General features: G+C 35.6%; 1 protein-coding gene across 2 annotated transcripts in view; it reads left to right on the forward strand.

Annotated features, from left to right (window-relative positions):
* The window catches only part of Gga (ADP-ribosylation factor-binding protein Gga), a 56,666-nt gene extending 35,113 nt beyond the window's left edge, over positions 1-21,553 (forward strand). For both annotated transcript variants that reach the window (XM_081751267.1, XM_081751268.1), the window contains exons 7-12: positions 362-577; positions 2,588-2,720; positions 5,539-5,990; positions 12,207-12,373; positions 15,533-15,643; positions 21,155-21,553. In XM_081751267.1, coding sequence (XP_081607393.1) covers positions 362-577; positions 2,588-2,720; positions 5,539-5,990; positions 12,207-12,373; positions 15,533-15,643; positions 21,155-21,247 — 1,172 coding nt within the window. In that variant the 3' untranslated portion in view covers positions 21,248-21,553. The remainder of the gene's footprint in view (positions 1-361; positions 578-2,587; positions 2,721-5,538; positions 5,991-12,206; positions 12,374-15,532; positions 15,644-21,154) is intronic.
* The last annotated feature ends 3,624 nt before the right edge of the window (positions 21,554-25,177 follow it).

Consider the following 25,177-nt stretch of genomic DNA (forward strand, 5'->3'; position numbering starts at 1 on the left):
TATATCTCTCAGCATTGTGTGTCAATGCATTAAAATTTTCGTGATAGTATTTATACGAAGACTAGGTGCAGTGAACGGCCGGATTAGGACCCGAAGATTGACTGTGCATAGTCATTTTATCACTTCTTGTTCCTTTTTCGAAAAATTCTGTACTCCTTTTAAACTTCGTCGGCCCGTGTACGACGTTGTTTAAAGTCATTATTTAAGCCCTGTTCAAAATTTTGCATGTTTGTATTTATTACATATGTATTAGAACAACATCGTTCTGTAATAAGTTCAAGTAAATAACATACGATGTTAGATGATGAATTTTCTATTGTTATATTAGTGTACTGTATTCAGAAGTTTTTTTGTTCTAAAGGTTTAGATTCCAAGTCTCTACCTGTAGCACCACAGGTATCAATGGATGGCTCTGGTGATGGAAAGAAATCAGATCTGGAAGCACTTGGAGACATCTTCAACTCAATAACTCCTACAAAATCTTCGATAGCACCAGTGAAGCCACTAGCAGCAGCAGTTGGCCTTAATCCCATTCTTCAGCCTGTACAGGCGACATTCGAACAACCAGTTGAGAAAGGTAACTGAATTAATTCTCTTAGAATGTCTTAGTATTGTGGTTTACGTAAATTGTTGCATCGTAACAAAGTGAAGAAATGTTTGTAATAATAGTGTAACATAGTAAAACACATTAGGATTGAAAACAAAAGGAAATACCGTGATAACTAAGGTTGCTCCGTTTCGTTCCATATTAGTTTTTGTTTAACACTTTATTCTTTCTTTTAATAGCAGCTTGAACTGGGTTGTTATTCGTTGGTACCTTGATGGTGTTCTATCTATAGAGACGCTTAAAACTTTGAACAATGCTCCTTTTTCTTTGAATTTGAGGTTATAATTTAGTAACATCTCTGTGTGTGGAAACAATTTCAAACTTCTTCATGATACAAAACTGCTTTTCTGTAATACTCATGTAATTGAATCCTTATATTAAACACCGATTATATATATGTATATATAATTAATTATTTCGTTGTACACCCTTGTGGTATTATTTTATGTTAATCCACTACACTTAAATTTTCATTTCCCATTTTGACTCCTCCGAAGAAAATATTGGTGGAAGTAAAGTACTAGAAATTTAGAAACATCCTGCAAATGTGATGAAGTAATCTTAACATTTTTCTTGATTTCGTAAATTTTTGTAGTAATAACTAAAGAAGAAAATGAACATGCACGTATACATGTATTTTACCTGGTTCCGTGCACCATTTCTTTTCTACTCCCGAAAATGATAACCTTGTGAGAAACGTAAGCAATAAAGTTTGCAATGAGCTAAGAAAACTGATCATCGTCAAAGATAACTTCAGGTTCAAATTCAAATAAGAAGAAGGCAATTTGCGAGTATGACAAATTCCGTAAGTATTGAATTAATTTCTATAGAAAATTCAGGTCTGTATCCAAATGTTTTTACAGTTTCAGCCCTCTACTTCCGTCTGAACTGGTCAGGAAAAGTTGCATTTGTCTGCTAAGAGACCTACTTCTACATTCTTAGTAGTAAAAGTTCGCTATTTTCTTAGCATGCTTCCGAAAGTAAACTGATTTTGCAAGTGTTACGTCGTGGCGCTTTTTCTCACAAAATGTTCAGTCTCGTAGATTCAGAAGCAGTACAAAAGCAATTAATGCATTATTCCTTACAATACTGAATGAAACATGGATCATTCTTCTGACTGAAAAAAATCTGGTATTTACGTGCACATCAACATATATCAAAAGGACTCCAGTTTAAAGAAGCTTTCTCCAAAGATATCATGTTTTGACTACTGCTATAACAGCAAACTGAAACCAAAAGCGTAATTAGGAATCTGCAACGCATTCTAAAGCCAGTCTGTGCAGAAGAGCCAATCACATCTCAACAGAAGCGACATTAACGTAGAGTGTGTTCACCAAGATAAGTTTCATTATATATTTCAAAATCCGCAGTATACTTCCTAGAAGTAGCATCCACCACCTGTATTTAAGGTATTCCATTCCTGGGTCTCCAGTTAGTTACCTGACGCAATTCTAAATTTCTGTGACTTCGAACTCCTCAAGAAAGCGGGCATTTTCCTCTCACCTCAAGACTCTTTGTGGCCTATGGAAAGCTGTTCAGTGAAAGGGGATAAAATCCTGCTTCCTGTTCTCGAGAAAAATCTGCTTACAGTCGATACTTTTATGGAGGACGGTAGTGTAGAATATAAGCGAACATAGAATCCTACTGGTGACGTTGTGGCCTTTGTTATTGGTCTTTCAGAATCTGGAACAGCATAACCCTACCGGTATATTAAACAGGAAGGATGGATGAAATCTTAATTTTAAGTAATTTTATTCATTATTATTTCGTAACCTAGCTTCTACAAGACATGTCCGTAGCTTCTGATCCATGAAGAGATGGGACAAGTTCCACAAATATAAGAAACAATAATTAATTCCCATAAAAGAAGCAAAGATTATAAGTACTTCAATATGTTTTCCGTGTGGATTAAACAAAATTTCATTCGTATCTGCTTAACTGATTTTTAAGTATGGTGAAGAGCATTTATTTTTCTTTCAGATGTGCTGTTGAGTTCGGAAACGCAAGAAAAACCAAGTAAAATGAAAGCCTTAGAGGATCTGGATGCCTTGGGAGAAAGTCTTCTGAAACAGAGTTTACCTCCCTCGTGTAAACCAGGTTCTCAATTCACAAAGTAAGTTTCTATGACTCACTTTCCATCATCACTTACAGGTTAACTTGAGTTTCAACATTTCGGAGAATTATAGATAAGAAGTATTCTGTCATTAATAAATTGCTTTCAGAGCATAGAGGAAGAAAAAAAAAGGGAGAAAATCGAAAGACCAATTCTGATGCTTTTATTAGTGTTAACATGTAAGTACCATATTTTGAACGTTTGAGTCGGCATTTATCCTCTCAGAATAAATAAATATAGATGTTTAGACAATAAAAACACGGAAAGTAGGCACGTGTAATTAAAAAAAGGCACTGAAACCGTGTTTTATCCAGTCTCCTCAATCGAGAGTGAATCTAAAGCTGTAACAGAGAGGGTGACCATAAGATTTTAGCAAAAGGCTGGAAGGATTGGAGTATAACCCCCCCCCCCTTCCCCCCCAAAAAAAAAAACTCACTGTAACACTTAAGAATATTAGTTCGAAGTAGCAATAGACAGAAAAGAACACTATTGTCGGCTCGTCTCGTTGTAATAACACGAAAAGAGTTATATTTATCCCGTCAGGAGGAGGTGCGTGTCCGTTCCTGATCCGCTGCTGACTCAAGCGAGAACTTTGGAGAAATACACATTATATTAATAATATTTTCATAACCTAAGATGCATACTCATTCAGTCAATGATAATATGTAACATTTTCATTTAAATTTTTACTAAATTTTAATATCACATAGCCTATTTTTAATACATAATTTTAACTTTTAAAAGCAGGTAGTCGAGTTTTTCTAGCGGATGCATCATACCAGATTTTAATAATATTTCTTATATAGGATGATTCCAGTTCACTTGAGCTTTCCATTGATATCAACACAGGTGAATTTAAGTCATCAGGTGTAAGTTGCAGTCATAATTTCGTACAAATTCTTGTCATACTTGAAAATGATCTTTCAACTCCGCATGAGCCGATAGGACATTTAATGTCATCTAGATGTCATAGTGTAGGAAAATTGTCCTCAGTGTCATTTAGTTAAATGAAGTTCCCTCGTTTTCACAGTCTTCTTACCAACTTCTTTAAAATGGCATAAAATCACACATTTACTTATGCACTTTTCAAAGGAAAAAAATTACATTTTAGTTCTGGAATAGCATTCTCCATAGGCATAATGTCAACATAATTAAACAGTGCAAAAGATACAAGAGAGGTAAAACACTACACTAAAATATAACACGAAATAGTAAAAATAAACATTCAGTGACACAGAAACTGGAATGTGTCATGCATTGTGTTCAAATAATAGGAATATACTTGATTTTTTTTATGTATATCTAATAAATAAATTATTTACTGCACATTATAATTTCATGTAACAGTCCCAAGGTTTTCAATGCTTTATCGCTACATATTGCAATCCATAGGTTTACAGCTCTTTACACATAACAGACCAATGAAAATAAATTATTAGTAAATTTCGGATGAATAGATAAGGTTACAAGGAATCATTAGTTGTAGCTTCACATCATAGCAAGGTACTATTTTACAAATTGTCAGTGGTAAGTTATGTTCCAATAGTACTGCGCAGTTTTTAAAATCCAAAGCTATCTTTCTATTCCCACGGACTGGACTTGTTTAGAGCACACAAGAACGTGTGAATCAGATTTACTTGGTACATTTTCCCATTTCAGCACATGTTTAGTTGTCTTTAATTTGTCCATATCCTTGTTAGTCGCAATAACTTCTTTACATTTCTTGCGGTGACATACGTACATTCCGTGTACCAGACTGCGGATTGATTTAGACATAAGCTAGTTGTAATTTTGAAATATTTTTTGGGACAGACAGAAACCTTGTTATAAATAAGAGATCAACATAGTTATTCCAATAAAGTTCTGGTTTTAAATAAAATTCAAAGAATAGGTAAACTTCCGCATTTAAACAATAATATAGACAATATGGAGTGAAAGTTTTTTTTTTTTTTTTTTCCTGAAATTCAATCAAAGATACTTCAAATTAAATTGGCTTCTTCTTTATCATATCTGTAATATTAAGAAATTGGCATTTTACCCAACATCTGGTCTCTAACCATTAAAGAAAAAAAAAATCTTACCTTTGTATATATTTTATCAAATTGCCATAGTGTAAGAAGTAGCAGTCAACAACTTTTAACTTAATGTCGACTTCCCAGACCAAAGGGAGTGTGGATACCTTTTAACTTCCACTATGTCCTAGATTATCTACCTGATGTTATCTATTACGCCGAAGTACAAATCTTAGCGAATAAGAATGTGTAACATAAGTCATGGAGAAATGTAACTAACATGTTTACACGTTATTGTGTAAATGTGTCGTGACACGTAGGGTTAAAGAAAGTTACGGAGACAATCACGTTAAAGAACAAAGTAAATAAATACAATCAAATTCGTTTTATAACAGAAACTATAAATAAATATACTATGATTTAAGGAAAGTTGATTAAGTATTTGAGACAGAAAGCAGAAGTACGTTCTGAAATTGAAGCAAAGACACTCCAAAGTATTTTCAGCATGTTCATCTTTATTATTTCTAAGATTAAGAAATTGGCATTTTACCCAACATCTGGTCTCTAACCATTAAAAAAAAAAAAAAAAAAAAAAAAAGTTTATACATTTAAGTGAGTTCATAAACCAAAAGAACTTCTAAGTGCTGCGTGTTTATTTAGTTTGGTGGTTTGTTTATGCCCCATTGAAATATTTCTATTCTTTGTCAAAGAAACATGTCAGTAAATAAAAAATATTATATAAAATAAACAGATAGCTGAGAGTTACTAATTAATAAATACTGTTAAACTTTTTAATTCTTCATTAGGACTGCCGATAAAATTCCGATGAATATGATGGGGAAGGTGCCGAAGACTCAGAGTGAAAGAGATTCAAAGACTGGTAGCACTTCAGGCCTTGACTTGGACTTCCTTATTGGCGGGAAAGTGAGTGCTGCTGCGAATGCTGGTGTCCCTGGCAGCCTTCAAGATGCGAGAGACTTGTTGAATGGTGACGATTCCATGGTGGATCTTCAGAGTTTATCAGACGGGGAACACGAACTGAGTAGTAGGGATAGCAGTGTAGTGGCGCCTAGTATATTTTTACAAGACAATAGTGAGAAAGTGGGGCATCCTAAAGGACAGGAAAGTACGCGGTCAGTTACACCCGTACAGAGGACTTCCGTACAGTCGAACAATTCAGTGGAAGAATCACCTAATAAGAAAGTGGAAATTAAACCTCTGAGTGATTTATTTGTGTCGTTGGAGAGTATAAAACCAGGTAAGTGTTCTCCGACAAATATTCCGTAAGGAGGAGGTCTGTAGACGTTCTTTATGTGAGATTTCCGTAGTATGTATAATAGAGTATAAATCACAACGAACACATTGAAACAATGCTTTGTCAAGTATCATCTTAGCCATTCCAGATTAATATTAAGGATAGTGCAATAAACCCTTTACAATTTTTTTTCCCTCAGGAAATGGGAAAAAGGGATTTTATTCTCTGATATGTAATATTTAAGGTCTTAGAGCATATGAGATGCATGGATCGGGGTTCCCAAATAACCCGACATCTGTCTTGGTCCAGAACGTCGCGGGTATAAGGCGAAGTTTATTATACTAAGACCCAAAATACGCATTTTCAAACCGTATATTCGAAGGGGTATCAGGAAATTCTAATTATCACAATGAACTAATAGAGACAGAGTATTGAGTTTTATGTACTTTCGTAAGACTTCTCTACGTATTCTCCGAGCAGAGTTACACATTTCTCCAACCGTTTTGTGACCAGTTGAAGGCTATCATTGTAGGACTCTGGAGATTGCGTGGAAAACCATTGTTCCATCTCCACTATGATGTGTTCTCGAAATGGCGACCCCGAAGTGGATTCGTTATCTGTGGGAACAGGAAGAAGTCGTTCGGTGCCAGATCTGGAGAATAGAGCGGGTGCGGTATTATTTCAAATCTACATTTAGCAGCTTCCACTGATGATGTTTGAGATGCATGAGCGAGTGCTTAATCCGCAAGGAGACGGACAACTGCGGCGAACATACTGCAACATCTTTCCTTAAGAGCGTCTTATAACATCCTCAGGGGTGAGCAATAGTATGTGTCAGTGATAGTACAACCTTTCTGAAGGAAGTTTAACGATGACCCTACGACAGTCCCAAGAAACTGACAGCATGATTTTATCGGCAAACTTTTTCACTTTTGCCTCTTTGGGGGAGGTGCTTCCACTTCTTGCTCATCTCTTTTGTCTTATGGTCGTATAGATAGATCCAACATTCGCCCTTAGTTATTCATTCATTTCTCATAATCACCGTCTCCTTTAGCCTAACCGGCATCATAACCGTGGGATGTTAAACTTAAAGGTTTTTTTTTTTCCATATTTATCAGACGGACAAAAAGAATACTTATCATCTTGTTCCAAAAGATTCAATAAATGACTCAAATGTCACGCCGTGTTTATCTCTGAAGAGGAATCACACTACCAGAACTGAACCTACTTTGCTGCATGATTCTATGGATGGTGTTCGTCGATCTTCCAGGATCAGCTCTAATTTTGCTTCACCGTGGCGGTGGCGTCCGTGATTGATGGACGCCTACATTTTGACTCATTTATAACAACATGTGACGTGTTTGAAATTTTTCCACGTCACGACAGTGTCATAGAATGGGCACTCCACACACATAGTTTCTCCATACACAATCTTCATTTCATCATGAATTTGTCGGGGCGCTGTAACCCTTCAAATGCAGAAACTTAATCACACTACGAGCTTCTATCTTCTCCAACTTGCACTTTGCCGACGACTACCGCCACCCAGTGGCGGTCGGTAGATTGTGGTGTCAGGTGTTACAGTACTAACGATCGGAGACAGAAAATACTGGATTCATTAACTAATCAACATAAAGTTAGACGCATATATTATGTGACATGTGAAAATAAATAAAATTACGGCAAAAATTAGAACATTTCATCCAATTACTCATCTTATTTAAATAGAAAGTATATTCTCCTCCTTTTGAATGCAGCAAATTTGTGTATTACACACTGGTTGAAGTCTGATATTCCCATTATCTGGTCTTTTTTGATGAATGCCAATGCTGATAACGTTTCTTGAAACATCGAATTCTTTTCAAATGTTCAGCTCCATCGGAATTAAGCGGTTAGCGTACGCGCGTTTGGCGTGGGAGACCCGGGTTCGATTCCCGGTGGGAGCTCATATAGTTCGGATTCCACGTTAATCAGTAGGTCCATGTTTCATATAGCCTCGCTGCTGAACGGACGTTAAACTCAAAATGGACTAGACTCTTTTAAAATGTTTTAATTCTTTCAATGTGAAAAACATGTTTTTCCTTTTGCTAATGTTAGAGGTACAGTTAATATCAGTTTCAGAAGCTTTGTAGATTCACTAAATGATTTTCCTAGATTATTCCGATTAATTAATTCTAACAAACCAACATCGCTGACAATGATCGAAATTTATCAACACTGTAGACAGTTCGTGGCGGAGATTAGTGTTATTAAAATAAATATATACCTGCATTGAACTACGTACCGAAAAACCATAATATCGAATCAGTGTGAAGTAAATTTAAAATTAACTTGAGATCACTTGTTTCATCGGCTATAATAGCCAGGAAATGAGCTTCGTTAATTTCGTATGATATTTCTTCCTGACAAACCTCAAGCATTACCTGTAGGAGCTCATTCTAGATCGATTTGGATGTCTCTGTAAGCGCTGTAGATTTTTCTAAATGTTTTCTCAAAGCAACGTCTAATTCTGAGCTAAAATTTATTAATCCTCTAAATACTCCCAGGTTGGAGGTCGAGTCAGTTTAATCGTGTCTCCTTTAAGCTAGTTTAAAACGCTCCGAAAACGAACACAGTTTATCATCATATTCAATACGCATATGTTCTGTCTGATATTTTCTATGTGATCTTCAAGTTTACTCCTACAAGAACTATCCAACTGCGAAGCGATATTTATTTTTCAAAAAAGTGTGAATTTTAAAACACTTCTCAAATGTGAAGCCGAATATTTGTATTTTTTTATGTTCTTTATGTTTGAGCATAAATGGTTTAAATCTGTTATGCTTGATTTTGTCCACAGTTCTTCACCACCAAACAATAGACACGGAAAGCAAAATTGTATGCTTCACTTCGCACCCACACAACCATTCATTATTATTGTATGTATATTTTTCTCCTGAACACCCTCTTGAATTAACTTCTGCCTGTTTTGATGCTCTGCACAATGTCTAAGTCTGGCAATGGCCCTCCAAGTTCTTTAATTGGAAGTTTTTCCTCAGCGGAAAGCTGAGAAAATGGCTTCTTTTGGAATTATTTACAGAATTCATGTCATAGAATTCATGGAGAATTTGTAAGTCATGGAATTAGAACACACACAACGCAAGTAAGTCTAATGACTAAAAACCAAAACCCCTGATTCAAAACACATTTGAGAACTACATGAATCACGAGGTACATAATATACACGAGTGCGCGGAAGGAAAACTACATTCCAGCCACATGAGGCTAAACAATGCTTATCGATGTTATGCGTTCTGGAAAGCAAACTTTGGAACCTGTCAAATGTAGGATCAGCATGTAATAAGAGCTAAAACTCATAGAATGTCAGAACAAACAGCATTATTAACTAGCCGCAGTTGCATTGTGGCGTTTCCCATACACAGTTTTATATGGAAAGTTAAATCTTTCAGCTCAACGTCCCACGTTTATGTCCGTTACGCTAAGGGAGACGGATGATTTAGGCAAGTGAATGATGATGGAATGAGAGTATGGCAGGAAACGAGAGTATCCCGAGAAAACTCACGGACACGATGTTGTCTACTACAAACGTACTTGGCCGAGCATCGAACTATGGACTCCACGCGCCAAGGGTAAGCACTCTACCACTGAACCACCATGCCCCCATATGGAAAGCTATCAAAAGTATATGATACATTTATTTTATAGAAGATATACATATATACTAAAATACTATCTATAGATGGAAAGATGCTTTACAATTTTTAGCATAAACGTGTGTTGGGATAATGTTTTGGAAAGCAGAAATATGATTTTTTTTTTTTATTACATAGAATTTCTGCAATTCTTGTCAGAAGCAAAAGCTCATGATGGTTGTTCATCAAATTTTGCTGTCTTCAGAAATGAAGCAATCATATTAATAATTCTTGAGATATGATACTATATATTGACTTATTATTAATTGATACAGGAAGTTTTCATCTATGCTCATAATTAATTTGTAAATGCGTTTTTACTTTCATTTGTTATCTGAACTACTACGATACAAATTTTCTTTCTTATTTTGTTATTCTGCAGTTTTTTTTTTTAAATAATTTGTATCATTTTATTGGTTTACTTCAGCACAATTCCGTAATTTAAATATAATTATGAATCCATAAAAACCAATGCCACTTGTTAACTTGTAGTGAAATAATATTCAGAAGTCTTATCTAACGCGAAAATTTTTCTCGTTCACTTTATACCGTGCCGCTTTGCTCGAGCACTGCAACGACCAAGGTCTTTAACTTCGGAGATAGGGGAAAGGAGACTTAATATTTGCTTCAGTGTCCATGTTGAAGAAATCTGGTCGTAGTATGCTCTCTGCAACGCAACATAAATTAGAGACTTTCTGACGGATTGTTTTCTGTTTTTTAAAACGGATTAATGGATTTTACAGTTACAGAAGTAAAAAATTTGTTATTTAAGGTATGTAAGAGTATGGTCGTTGCGCTGCGTTACAACACTAACATTAACCGCCACCTGTAAAGAAAGTAAATGCACACATAACTTTTATTAAACCATATAGGTAAGGTCTAGAATCTACATAGGCTAATTACATCAAAATCACGCAATAACTTCTGGAGGATAAGTAAAATTTCCTGATACCCTCTCGTATTTTAAAAATTGGAATAAATTGAGAACATTATTTCTTCTTGTAAAAGCCTCTCCATTCATGTAAGTTCCGAATATACCTAGGTATGTCAATTTTGTATTTGCTTCTATAGGTAAAAAAATCTGTACACCATGCTTCTGTAGGTAGTGCATGTCAGGCAAGATCATTGCGTGCTTCAGTGTCTAGGAAAGAGTTGAAATGATGTGCTGTAGTCACGTTGTTGTTCTCTATGTTGTGCGCTTTTTATTCAGAAGATGACAGAATATGTGGAGCAACTATTAAAGTTTTTCCCGATGCTTGGCGACACTCAAGCTGAAACAATCAGGACGATTCAGCAAGAATTTGGAGACGACGCAATGGGGATCACAAAAAGAAAATGTACAACTATTTCAAAGAAGGTCGAGTGTCAGCGGAGACTAACGAACATTCTGAGAGCCCGTCCTCAATCCGGAATGCGGAGGTCGTTGAGACAGTCCGTGTTCCTCATCATGGATAATTGACGTTTAACCATTAGGGAACCAGCGTATCTCATTGACATCAAAATGGTTCTGTACATGCTGTTTTAAGACAAGATTTCGTGGTGCAGGATGGCTGCAAAGTTTTTACCCAGACTTCTGTCGCAGAAAAAAAAAAAAAAGTTAGCTTGGAAATTGCATGGGAAATGTTGGAACGATCTACGTCCTGAGTTTTTCACTACTATGATTACGGTGGTGAAACTAGGTTTGTGGATACGATCCGGAAACCAAAGCACGGTTCCCCCAATGGAAAATATTCATCCTCGCCAAGGTCGAAGAAAGTACAAATGATGTGAAGCAAAATAAAGAGATGTTAATTGCTTTGATTACCATGGAATTGTTCATCACGAGGACGTTCCAGGTCAAACGGTTACGAAGAATTTCGTCTTGATGTTCTTTGTCGCGTACGTTATACAGTTCCAAAAGAATCCAAATCTGCGAATATGCAACCACTAGCTCAAACATGACGAGAGGACATCATGCGTAATGCAACGGCTAAGTTGACAGTAGTTCCAAAGGAAGCGTTCTAGACCTTCCAGCAGTAGAAAGACCGTTAGGTTCGGTGTATGGAAGCAGCAAGGGCCTATATCGAAGATGATTAAGATTTAACACGTTAGGTTAGGTTCTTACGTTATTTATTTATTTTTTAATCTCTGTGGTCGGATACATTTTGGACAAACATCGTTAAGTAGTAGTTGTCCAGTTTGAAATTATCTAATTAGAAGAAGTTTATAATTCGAGAGCTTTTTATCTGTTTGCAACTAATAATTTTATTCTCCGTGATTGCTACTCGTTTTATTATTATTTTTTGTTACTCAGTATTATTGTAGTCATTTACATCGATTACACGTTGTACTTGTTTCGAATTTCTTAATTGATTTTTGTGTTCTCAGTATGCAGTATGCTTTAACCATTCTTTTTCATTTTCTCGCATTATTCCTTCTTGAGTGCCTGTTATATATATATATATATATATATATATATATATATATATATATATGTTACATGGACGTTGCAGATAGAAAAAATGCGCCTTTTTGTATTTTGTTACAGGAACGATACCTCCATTGACTGTGTTAGACCAAAAGAATGGTATCAGTGTCGTACTGCACTTTGGGCAGGATTCTCCACGGCCCGATGTCTATGTCATAGTAGTATCTACTATGAGTAAAAATTCCTCTCCTTTATCAAATTATTTGTTCCAAGCAGTAGTACCGAAGGTAAGTGTGAATGATGTAATTTACACATTGATCAATAATCTGCAGAGAATTTTCACTAACATTATGTGTTTCATTGTTCATTGGAAAGAATAAAATATTAAGTCCTAACTGACAGACAATTAAGAGGAATTATTCACTTTCGGTGACATTCTTGTATATTCGAAGTCAGAAAAATTGTTTCACTGGACGGGCGGAAAGTTGAACCATTATATTCCACTTTCCAAGCGGCGGCATTGTCACTTGAGTCACCAATACAACAGTCCATTTTGTGTGGTTCTTATCTCCGGAATTCAGTAATCTGATTTTTCTGTGATTTTCAAATATTCTTCTTACATATTGATATATTCTGAAAATGAAATAATTTAGAAATTTTACATCTTCTCTACAATTGCCAAAAAACATGAAAAAGCTGACCAGCTTGGATTCGTATTCAGAAATACTGAACTAACAAATACAAAATGTGTTGGCCAATGGATATTAGTAATTATAAGTGTTGATAATTAGCAATGTACTCACGTAAGCACCCAAATGCTAATCAGTAATTTGATGCAAACGTTTCAGTCACCAAGGGTCATCTTCCTCAACGTGTGTTCGTTAAGAAATTGCGTTGCTCGTACAGCTATATATTTTGATCAGTTTTCTCCATTGCGGAGATAATGTTTCTTAAGTCACAGCTGTGGATTCTTAGAAATTTATGTTCCAGAGAGAGATTTATTTCGAAACAAATTTTTAAAATACTCAGAAAAACCAGAAATCATATTTTAATTAACGTCGTGTGCTGTTGTTTATCTGCGTCTTTTGGGGAGAAAATTAATAAGAAGAGAAAGCATTGTTCTTTATCAGAAAAAAATAACAACAGTGACTCACGAAACATTAATATTATCTCGACAGTGGAGAAAACCGATCAAATTGTATAGTTCTACAAGCAGTGTAATTTTTTCAGGAACACACGTTGAAGATGATAATATTTAAAGATTGAAACGTTTGCGTCGAATTACTAATTACCATTTGGCTTATTACGTGACTACATTTCTAATTATTAAAGACCGGATGTTTAGGCATTAAAAACCTGGAAAATAGGTAGGCAAATAGACACTTAAAATTTAACAACATAGGCAGTAAAATATAACTCGGAATAATGAAGGTAAATACTCTATACAATTGAAAAATAAATTCAAGCCATAGATAATGTTCAAAGAATATAGACACATACTTGTTTGTTAATATCTTATTTCACTGCATATACAAAAACGAAGCTTGACATGTATTTCATGTATATTTGGTAATTACATTCTCTACAGCACTTTATTACTACATACCGGTATAGCAGTCCAAATTTTATACACTTATCAGTACACACAACAGTCCCAAGTTTTACACCAGTTTATCAGTACACATAGCAGTACAAAGTTTTACGACATCTTACCATTACAAACAACAATTATATTTTTCGGAAGAGGCAGAATCCTTTCTTGAAATGTATTTTCCCGAATAAAGTCTTATTTTAAAGAAAATGCATACAATAGGCAATATTAGGCACTGAAGCAATTATTTAGGCAGGAATGGTCGAGATAGGCAAAATAGACGAAATAAAATTGGCTTAAATTGAAACTATAACCCTCCCCCCCGTATGAATTTTAAAATGTTATTTTTGATCATATTTTTAATATTAAAGAGTAGGCAATTTGCCTAAATCCGGTCTCTACTAATTATTAATATGCATCCTATTATGCCTTTAAGTAATAATATGGATATTAGATTATTTATCACTTTTTATTCATAATTTAATTTAATTTAATGGTAAAATGATTTAGTTATTTTATTCTTAACCAAAAGAATGGTATCGAAAAATGAAAGCTAATTCAAAAGTAATGGACGAACAAAAATCAGGCACCAAGTAACTATGTACAAAGGAAACTTAAAATCACGTGATCACTTGTAAGCTTGTGTGTGGCAGCTTTTCTATGTTGTTTTGTGTCTATAAATGCCTGATTGGTACAGTTCGGTTGCAAAATAACAGTTATTACCAAGAATGTTATAAAGAGTATCTGCCTATATGTATCTTCATCCTTTTAACTCAGTGAAGCCAAAAAAAAAAGCCGAGCATCGACACGTCTGATTGGCTACTTTCGTTTCTTCCATGTGTGTTGGCTCAAAACATTGCGATCTTATTGAACGAAGTGAGCAGAGTGGGGGTGGCGAAACTGTGACGTATGGCTTTTAAGATTTTGTTGTATGGGCAGATCCTCTATTTTATAACATCCTTGGTCAATACTAAGCTTAAGCTTGTAGATAAGCAAATGAAAGGTTAAAGCTTAGAAGAACCCAGAAGAAAGAAAAATTCTGCATCTCTTCAGATCCACATGTATTGCATTGGCATCGTATTTACAGCTCAGTGTAAATTCGCACAACACCAACTAAATTTTTCAGTAGTTTTCAGCTCTATCCATTGGTGAAAATTGCAACTATGTCATATACGACATTCAACAGCCTTAGAGGATAAATATATGTATCAAGGTTTTGAAAAGTAAGTGACGATTGAAGTACGTACCAATTCATTATTATTCATTCATTTAAATTGATTTTGTTTGCAGTTACGTGGTCTTCAGGGCTGTTATGTGAGAAGTGGGCCGTCAGTGTAACGTTCGATCCGAACCACATGTATTTCCACTGGATCGAACTTTGGTACTAAACAGAATGATAAATACTTTGCCAGCTTTAATTGAACAGTTTGACGTGGAAAATTAATACCCATGGATAATTAAATATAGGATAGTGATGTAAAATATTCTTTGATTTAAAGAGAAAGAAAAGAGTATAATGTAAATGCAGGTGCATCTTTCCCATATCACTACCTAGTGATTTTTCTGTGATTATCAGTCATTGTTTCTACCGTAGACTTAAATGTTTATGTACCTAAGTAGGTAACAGAATTGAGAATTTATATACAGCCTATTTTGTATATAAATTCGAGTCATACATTTTAGTGTGGCCTAATAAATAATACTCCTCTAATCCCAACTCGTTAACAACTATTTGTTTATCCACTTTGTAAATTAATAAGTGATCGTTCGTAATTGTTAAATGTGGATTAGATGTACAATTCTGATATGACATGATAACTTTTATTTTTATGTCTATTCTTCTTTTCTTTGTTAGTCTTGTAAACTTCGCTTACAACCGCCATCAGGATCGGACTTGCCAGCGTATAACCCTTTTCTTCCGCCACCAGCCATTACGCAAGTCATGCTCATCGCCAATCCAACGAAGGTAGTATTTGCAGTTCCCACTATTCATTTTTTTTTTAATTTTTAATTTATTTATTATTATTTGTGTAACATTTCTTGTACTTTAATTCTTTAATAATAATGAGAACAACTCTAAAGAAGAAACGAAAATTCTGATTTTCTAAATTTTCGTAGGGAACTTGCTTCGAAATTTCCGAGTTATGATAACGACACGACACATGATAATTAGAGTGAAGTAATTAGAAATAAGACGTTAAAAATATTTGAGGTGTTGCAACGTTAACGTCTACAATTTCTAGACAGTTCTATCATCATTTGTTATATAACTCATTTTATAAAATCTATAGGAACATTACGTCTGTGTTTGATGAGTATATACAGGGGTTGGACTAAAAAGTCTGTAAGTTTGCAAAAGTGTGAAAATCATACCTAGTATGATGTGGGGTCTCCTTTTGCGTCCAAAACAGCTTGGATCCGATGTCGAATGGACGTATACAGCTCCTGAATCGTGGTGTGTGGAATGTTGTACCATTGTTCCTCCAAAACATGCTCCATTTCCTTAAGGGATGCTGGGGAGGGTAATGAGACCCAACACGCCTTTCTAACTCAGACCACAATGGCTCAATGATGTTCAGATCTGGTGATTGTGCGACCCAGGGGAGATGTGATAACTCCTGATCATGCTCCGCAAACCATGATTTCACCGTTTTTGCACCGTCACAGGGTGCCAAATCATCTTGGTAGATGCCATCACCAATATTTGGGCCATGGGTAGAACCTGGTCCTCCAAAATGGCCTCATACACCTTAGTATTCATCATTCCATGCAGGGCTATGATAGGACCTGCAGAAAACCATGATATCACTGCCCATACTGTAACAGAACCACCCCCATGCTTTGCAGTTGGGAGCAGACAGTCTGTATCATAGGCCTGCGACGGTGTTCCCCATACGTAAACACGACCGGTTGTTGGAAACAAGGAGAAAAGGTCGATTCATCGGACCACATTACGTGTTTCCACTGTTCATGAGTCCACGCTTTGTGGTCCTTGCACCACTGGATACGCCTCTTAACATTTACTGCTGTGACCAGGGGTTTGGCGATAGCGGCCCTGTCATGAATTTTCATTTTATGAAGTTCCCGTCGTACTGTTTTCGATGAAACCGGGTTCTGTAGGCCGGAATTGAGTTCAGACGTAATTTTCATTGCAGTGTTCTTCTTTTTAGCTGCTACAATCCGTTTTAATGCCCTCCGGTCCCTATCTGATAGGATTGTCTTTCGACCACAGTTGTGCTTTGCAGACGTCGTTTGCCCATGAATTGTGTATGCCTTCGTGACATTGGACACAGTGCCTTTCGATACCCCCACAATGTTCGCCACTGTTGCCACTGAAGCTCCAACCAGACGGGCACCAACTATCATGCCTCTTTGGAAGTCTGTCAGGTCGCCCATTTTACTGCACCACTTTCACACCACGACACTCACAGGTAAACTGGTTACTGCTGATGGAAGAGGAAGGTCCACATGACACATTGAAAACAAAAAACGATCGGCAACCGCAGCACGTGTTGGACAGTGGAAGGCCAAACTTACGTGTCCTGTATGAAGTTTTTTTCTATCCCCTGCTTATACCAGTATATAACAGTAGAGAACATGTTTTGTTAAACTATCAAAAGACATAAAAAATATATGATATGGTCGTTTGACACCGAAAAAATGAATGAATAAAAAAAGACAAGAAACAAAACTTACAACCCAAATTTTCTGTTTTTGTGATGGGGGGGGGGGGTCTTATCCATGTTAATGTAATTCAGTAGTTCATGGGTTCAGTAGTTTAAAAGGACATATTTCAAAATATCCGGTAGATACGTCGTAGTCTAGTGGCTAGAGCGTTGGACTCACGTCCGCGTGGTCCCGGGTTCAATTCCCGGCCGGTGCTTCCCAATTTTCGACTTAACCCAGCGTCGTGAGGCAAACTGGGGAGTCATGTGAATGAAAAGACGTGACGGCCACTAGGGCTAGGAAGCTCCTGATACACCTGTTTGGGACTACGTGTTCGTCGCTAGGCTGGATATAGTTCAAGCGGTCGCTAACAGATGGCGTGAAAGTGACTCGCTACGTCAAGTGCTATTTCAAAATATCCACCTAAACCGTAAACAATTTATTGAAAAGATAAGTGAAGACAAAAATTCAGTTGATTGCGTCTGTAAGAATTTTCCCTATCTTCTTAATAATTTGATTAAAACCGTGTCAGTTTCGGTCTTTAAATGTGTAAAACGTAAAGAGTTTTAAAAGCCTTATAACGTCAATCTTCAAGCTTTTTAATGTACGTTCCTTTACTATTTATCACAAAACTAGACAGTGTTAGATTTTACCCAGAATCATCGATTACATCCCTAATCAGGTATTTATTAAACAGTCAAAATATAAATGTAAGTTTAATCACTTATAGCTTAAACTCCATCATCTAAGCCTATGTCTCTCTAAAATTTATTTAATTTTGCTTGTATTTTTACATGGTGGGTATGTTGGGTATATAAAAACAAAATCATCGCTCGCTTGCTAACCAAAGTGTAGGTATAGCGTCACAGAAATGTGCAGAACAACTCTTAAACTGTATTTGAGATCGTCCTTTTATGAAATATGTTATAGAGCTCGGAGAACACGCTTAGCGGATGTGTAGATGAAAACTAAAGAACAACATGACAGATAAAATAGCTTCTTATGAATCTTCTGTAAGCTGGAAAGTAGCAATTTATTTTTATACGGTAACAAGAGTCAGTAATACACTTAGAGATAAACTATATCAATTGGAAATTATTGGTTTGTAAAATTTTAATGTATACAATTTAAGAGTTTGTCAGAGAATGCTGAACTCAATGAAAAATCCTTCAAATATGTTTTGGGAAACGATTTTCAAACAAAGCTTGAAATTAGTAAGTTAGCGGTTGGAACAAGTTTTACGAGTGTTATTTCTAAAATTAAATTCCAGATTAGCTGCGCTGTCAAAGAGTAAATTCTTAGATGTTTCTCAAGATGGTGGAAGGTACCTAGAATCGAGCGGCGCTCGTCTAAGAACATTCAGCACTTGGTTGATAGGTGAAAATGTAGAGAGAGAGAGAGAGAGAGGGAATGGGTGGTTAGGATAACACAAACAGTGGTTTTCAGGATACCTGGTGACACTTCATCCTGCAGCTTAGCTTCTCGTTGATCTCCTCTATGTTGGTCCTGGAAGTCTTCTTTTCTTGCAGTTGACGTGCAGAACTCCAATAGTCTATGCTTTTAGCCTAAATGTGGCCGTATCTCAGACTTGAGTATGGACTCTGAACCGTCTGTGTTCAAGTCCTTAATTCTCCGATTATCTCTCCGGCTTCTGTGCCGGAAACTACTTCGAAAGACAGAACGTAAGTTCTCCTCAAACTGACGATCTTACCTGACTTCCACCATACTCTCGACCGACTCCCGTCTGACTACCCTCTTCTAGGTTTTCCTGGGTTTTTAAAGCCCCTAAATCTCTTGGGCCTTTTTTTTCTTTTCAAGCTCCCGGTGTAAACGTACTGGAGTTTGTTGTTTCATCCCAGTTGTGTGTGTGTTATTGTGTGTATATGTAGTACTTTATTTCTCGGTAACTACTGACTGGATCTGAACCAAATTTGGTGGGCAAATAACTCATGGTCTAAGGAATGAAGATCGTTACATTTGGTGGCCGCACTTGGCCAGGGACAAACTAGGCTTTCCTTGTGTGTGGTACTTTATTTCTCGGTAACTACTAGTCAGATCTGAATGAAATTTGATGGGAAAGTAGCCCATCGTCTAACAAATGTAGCTCTCTATATTTGATGGCCGAGCTTGGTCAAGAATAAGCTCAACTCAGCTGGGCTATCTTCGTAGGTGGTACTTTATTTCTTGATACTATTGGCCAGAACCACAGCTTTGCAAGCCAGGAGCTTCTGTGTTCTGTTCAGTTCGGCATGTTTATAATTATTTTTCTACATAAGAAGTTAAAAAATGTAATTGACTGACGCATCTGAATAATTAAACTGACTTACCCAGAAATATTTTGTGTTGAACTAAGTTTCAGATGAATATTTATTTTTGTACTCAGTTATTTATAAATATGTATAAATAAGAAAATAAATAATTTTCACTAACCTTTCGAAGGTTACGTCCTTCGTAGAAGATACAGTGATGCTGAAAGAGGTATCGAAAATATCAGGATTTTTAAAAAAATATACGCAAAATACATGGAAATTATTTGTTTTCTTATTTATGGGTTGCAAGTAGTTTCAGCAGCAATTTGCATCTTCCTTAGTGACTAAAATTTCTTACTAAATTCTTGTCACATTCCAAATTTATGTATTAGCATCATTAAAACAAAGAACAGTTGCAGATTGGTATATGTAACCTGTGAAATTGTATATAATTGGATCTGCCAACATTGATAAATCCGTGATTCGCAAGTCTCTGCTGGTTATATATATTTTGTAAATAATAAAACTAAAACTTCGTTTTCAATTGTGAGTTCTTTACAACAACACAATGTGAATTCACCGTATCGCTTTGACTTCTTTTTTCCTTCTTTCCTTGCACGAAGTCTTGAGCCATGGCCTATGCCCACCATTTGTATTGTTAATTATCATTTGGTGTGCAGATGTATATGTTGTATAGAGGTCGCCACTTTCACACACCTCTTTCTTCGTTGTTTCTTGTACTTGCTGTTGCAGTGATGGAGATGTAGTCATGGGGAGAGTATTTGATTCTTCTTCAGAAGTTGGCTGATCCTTGCACCCTAACCTCCTCTTGTTCGGTGATGGCCCTGGTTACGCTATTCTGGATGCTTGTTGCCTCTCAGAGTGGATATATAATAAAAGGATGCCTGCAACACCTGGTGTTCGTAAACAGTCACCCATGCAAGTATTGACTAGGCCCGATGCAGCTTGACAGATAATCGGACGAAAACTTGTATTGAGCACGGCATGGCCATTGGCAGTGTAGAGAGGAAAGGCAACTTTTTCAATTTAAGAAAAAAATTATACGCCTTTATAGGTTACTGTTATCTGCAGCTACTATTTGTTATAGTGATGCTAAAACATAATTTCGGTGAAGAATTTAACAGGAAGCTTTTATAATCACCGAAGAAAACCCGAGTTGCCGTTAAAACCGTATGGAAGTAAGTTCAACACGATGCGTTTCTGGATCAGGTAGTTTAATTAATCAGTTTGTGGCATTCAGCTTAAATACAGACAGCCAATTAGAGAAGTAAAACGCAAGGTTGAGTATGGTATAGTTGATTCTCGCTGTTTTTTCTGTACTGACTTTGAACTATCGAAACAGCTGAATTCATGTGCCTTAATACGAGAGATCTTTCCAATTACCAAACGAGCAGTGACTTACTTGTTTGTTGACTGTACATAATTAGGAAATGAATTGTAACAATATTGAGCTCGTATTATATTATTTGGCTTAGTAACTTATCTATCGTGTGATTCCTGCAAAAATTTGCTTTAACTTTATGTATTATTTATATTTGCAGATTCCTGTATCCTTAAAATTTATGGTGAGCTATACTATGGATGATGAAACTGTGACTGAGATGGGTGAAGTGGAAAAACTCCCAATATGTTAAATAAATCTCCTGAGAAAAAGCATTCTTGTTGCTTAGTGCACATGCTTTGGCGTACCTTGATGAACTCTACCCTTGATTCGGGCTCACTGTTATCATTCTTAGGATAATTGATTTATTCTGTATGTTGGTAACATTTGTTTAATATGCTTCATGTACGGGAACAAAAGAATAAAGAAATTATTTTCCGCAATGCAGTCATCCGCAAAAATGGCTTCTACTATCCGTTTTGCTCATAGTTTATCACTTCAGATGATTTGTGCAGTTGTGATAAACACTCATACAATAAATAAATAAATAAAAATAAAAGGAAAATAAACTTTCGTTCTTAGAAAACTCGTGATTGAATGATAAACAGTGCTAGTTTCGCTGATAACATCTTAAGGAAAAGTGGCCACTTACGCTTTTTGAATGTACATCGCGAACGCTATCTCGATCCGTTTGCATTACTCTTGGTTTAAATGCTTCTTCAGTCAACGGTAAAGTTAGTAGTAAATTGGGGAAGAATATGTTTTATGTAGCGTTCCGTAACACCTTACTTCTGTTTTCGAAATTCTACTAGGAAATTGAATATTAGAAAGTATAAACTTACCAATTAGTGCTTTTAATTTTGTATTCTTGAAAGATATAATTTATTATTTACTTTGTTGTGACCCATTTTGTTGCTGGTCATTCCAATACTTCCATCTACGTTAATTGAAATGTTTGAAGTAGAACTGGGATACTGTGAAAATAGAATTGTCATTTTATGTAATTCACAGTCAGTGTGTGTTGTATAGGTTCCGCTCAACGTAAACGAAGTTCACACAGAACTTCAGTGAACACTGTTCAAAGAGAAACTTTGTCTATTGCAAAGTACGTGATATTTTGGTTTCAGCATTCTTTAAAAATGTTATTCGACTTCCTGAAGTTCGTTCACTTCACTGTGCCTACGATTATTTTATATTAGGCAATTCTTTAACAGTTTTTTAACGTTTGCATATGTGTAGATGAGAAGCATTTATTTTATTAGTTTTATGTTTTAAAAAAAGAAATTACTTTCAAGAAGCAAAATGTTGTAAGATAGAAAACACTACGAACTTTTAAATGAAAAAGTTAACAGTTGCCTCATCAGATGAAAATTAGTGGTAAAATAAAGCTACAATCTTTGCCGTTGACTGTTTTTGAAGAAGTTTTAAGATCTGAATCTAGGGAAATCTATTCCCCTCCAACTGTGATTAAATGTATGTACTATAATCATCTGTTGAGCTTGTAGTGACCGTATGTATAATCACGTGAATCTTATATCATTAAAAAAACAGAGTATAATTATTATAAAGAATTATTGTTTTTTGTAAAGAGAAGTTGTAAATCTGCACTCTTATCAGAGGGAATGTATTTGTCGGAAACCGACGGGCTATAGATATTTTGTAATATATGTGTATGTATGTACAGACTCGATATTGAGGTAAATGTATGTAAAAGATAATGCGCTTTATAATTAAATAAAAAGTGATTGTACTATTTGAAACAAAAAAATATAAATCTATATATAGTTTTTCTGTTGTTTTTATTGGAAAGTAGGTTATTTATTTAACGATAAAATGATCAGTTCAAACACAATAATACTGCTTCTGTTTAATACGGATAAGTGGTTCTCGAATGAAGATTAGTCTTGCAGGAAAAAAAAAAAAAAAAAAAAAAAAAAAAAAACCTTCTGGCCGGTGTGTATTGTACTGGCCGTTCCATACTACATGAACAATAAAGAAAAACGATTTCCCGAAACGATTCAATTTCGTTTTGAAACTACAGCTGAAAAATATACCTACAGTATGTTCGAAGTGATATTCCATATCCATATTCCATGACTAGGGGCAGGAGTTTTTTGCAGTTTGAAATTAAAAATTTTGTATTTTGTCGCGTTTTGAGATATAAAATTGCTCATTTTGTCGCTGAGTAAATTATTTTACAAGCTCTAATATACAAACTTAAGTAATAAACAATAATACTACTTAGGACAATGAAGTTATTCTTTATGCAGTTATTAACAACAAATTACTTCTTTCTTCCTTTACAAGTCGAAAACTTAAAATACATTAGCACAGTATCTTTACAATTGCCATCACAAAACACCATTGTATTAGCTATACACCAAAAGCATATACACATGCAAATAATAATAATAATAATAATAATAATAATAATAATAATAAAATAAATAAAAATAAACATACACACAATACATTAACGCAGTATCATCTTGTATATCTCGTTTGCAAATTATTATTCTGATAAAAAGTGCAGCGTGTTGCATGTTTCCAAATTTCCTTCTTTTATTTGTAGCCTTCTGCCATTGATTACCAAACTATATTTCGAAAAAAATCTTTTAATCAGTGTTTGTATTGCAGACAGGCACATGTTACTGAAATTTAAATTTTCCTCGTCTGGTTCTCTGTGGAAGTAAAATATTCATCACATTGACATTGCCATCTTGACTTTGCATCACAACTTCCTTCAAACTCTCATGGAAATCAGCATACAAAGGTTCATACATTGCAGTTTCCATTGAAAATCCAGGTATATGAACAAAGAGCTTACACAAAGACTTTATATCAGGAAAATGCTTTTTTACACCCAACAAACGAGGAATCAAATAATTTTTCAAGCTGGGCCATGGTTGAATGCAATACCCTCCCCACCATTAGGTCTTCATATGACTAATGAGGCATTTCGAATCTCTGTCGCCTTAAGATTAGGTGCAGATATTTGTGAGCCACATCGCTGTCCAGCTTGCGGGGATCAAGTTAACCAACGTGGCCTGCATGGCCTTTCATGCATGAAGAGCATGGGTAGACACGCTAGATACTCCTCTGTGAATGATATCATTTTACGAGCCCTTACCACAGCTGGAATTCCTTCCATACGTGAACCTTCAGGATGATGTTGTTCAGATGGTAAACGACGTGATGGCATGACATTAGTTCCTTGGTTGAAAGGCAGATCACTACTATGGGACTTTACGTGTTCAGATACATTTACCCATTCAAGTCTCCCTTTAGCTGTTATGAATGCTGGAGCTGTTGCTGGGTCGTAGAGAAGTAGAAAAGCAAAGGAAACATAACAACCTCCTTGATAAATTTATTTTTGCTCCAATTGCCATCAAGACTAGTGGTGCTTGGGAATCTGCAAGCCTTGATTTTATTAGAGAAGTAGGCAGACGCATTTCTATCGTTACTGGAGATATTCGTTCAACATTTTCCTAATTCAATGCATATCTATTGCTATCCAACGTGGCAACGTGTCGTCGGTTCTTGGCACCTTACCACATGGAAAAGAACTAGATGAGGTGTTTCTTCTCTAACACAAAGGACAACACTGAACATTTATACAACTGGACGACATACTATACAAATAAGGTGTAATATCATTGGATGGCGTAGAAAAGCAGACAGTAACACTAGATATGATGCCGTTGATAGGTGGTTTTCTACCCCTTTGGTTCGACTGTCGAAATATATTTCCTGCTGACTTAATTATTTTTTCGCAATTGTTTCATAAATTTATTTAATGCAATTGTTTCAATTTTATTCAAATTATTATATTTTTCTGTTATTCTGTTAGCAATTATTGTTCCATTCCTCATTTATGCCTGTTGTTATTTTATTTGAATGTCGAATAATTTTGAATTGTAATAAATATTTAAGAGAAAGCAATGAAAATAATTTTTTCAAGGCTTTCGTACATTTCATTCAATTTTTTTTTCTTTTTTTAAATCAAGGTATGTAACTTTAAAAGTCACATTCCCCCGCATCTTTTAAACAATATCATCATTTTCTTCTTATCCTCTGAAAACTTCGTAAGACAAGTATCTGTGCGAGAACCAAACGACTCATTTGCGATTAAATTAAAACTAGACATCAGCTGTTCTAGACGAGCATGCAAAAGATGGGCACA

The sequence above is a fragment of the Thermobia domestica genome, chromosome 3, assembly GCF_964235325.1.
Source record: "Thermobia domestica chromosome 3, izTheDome1.hap1.1, whole genome shotgun sequence".
Taxonomy (NCBI): domain Eukaryota; kingdom Metazoa; phylum Arthropoda; class Insecta; order Zygentoma; family Lepismatidae; genus Thermobia; species Thermobia domestica.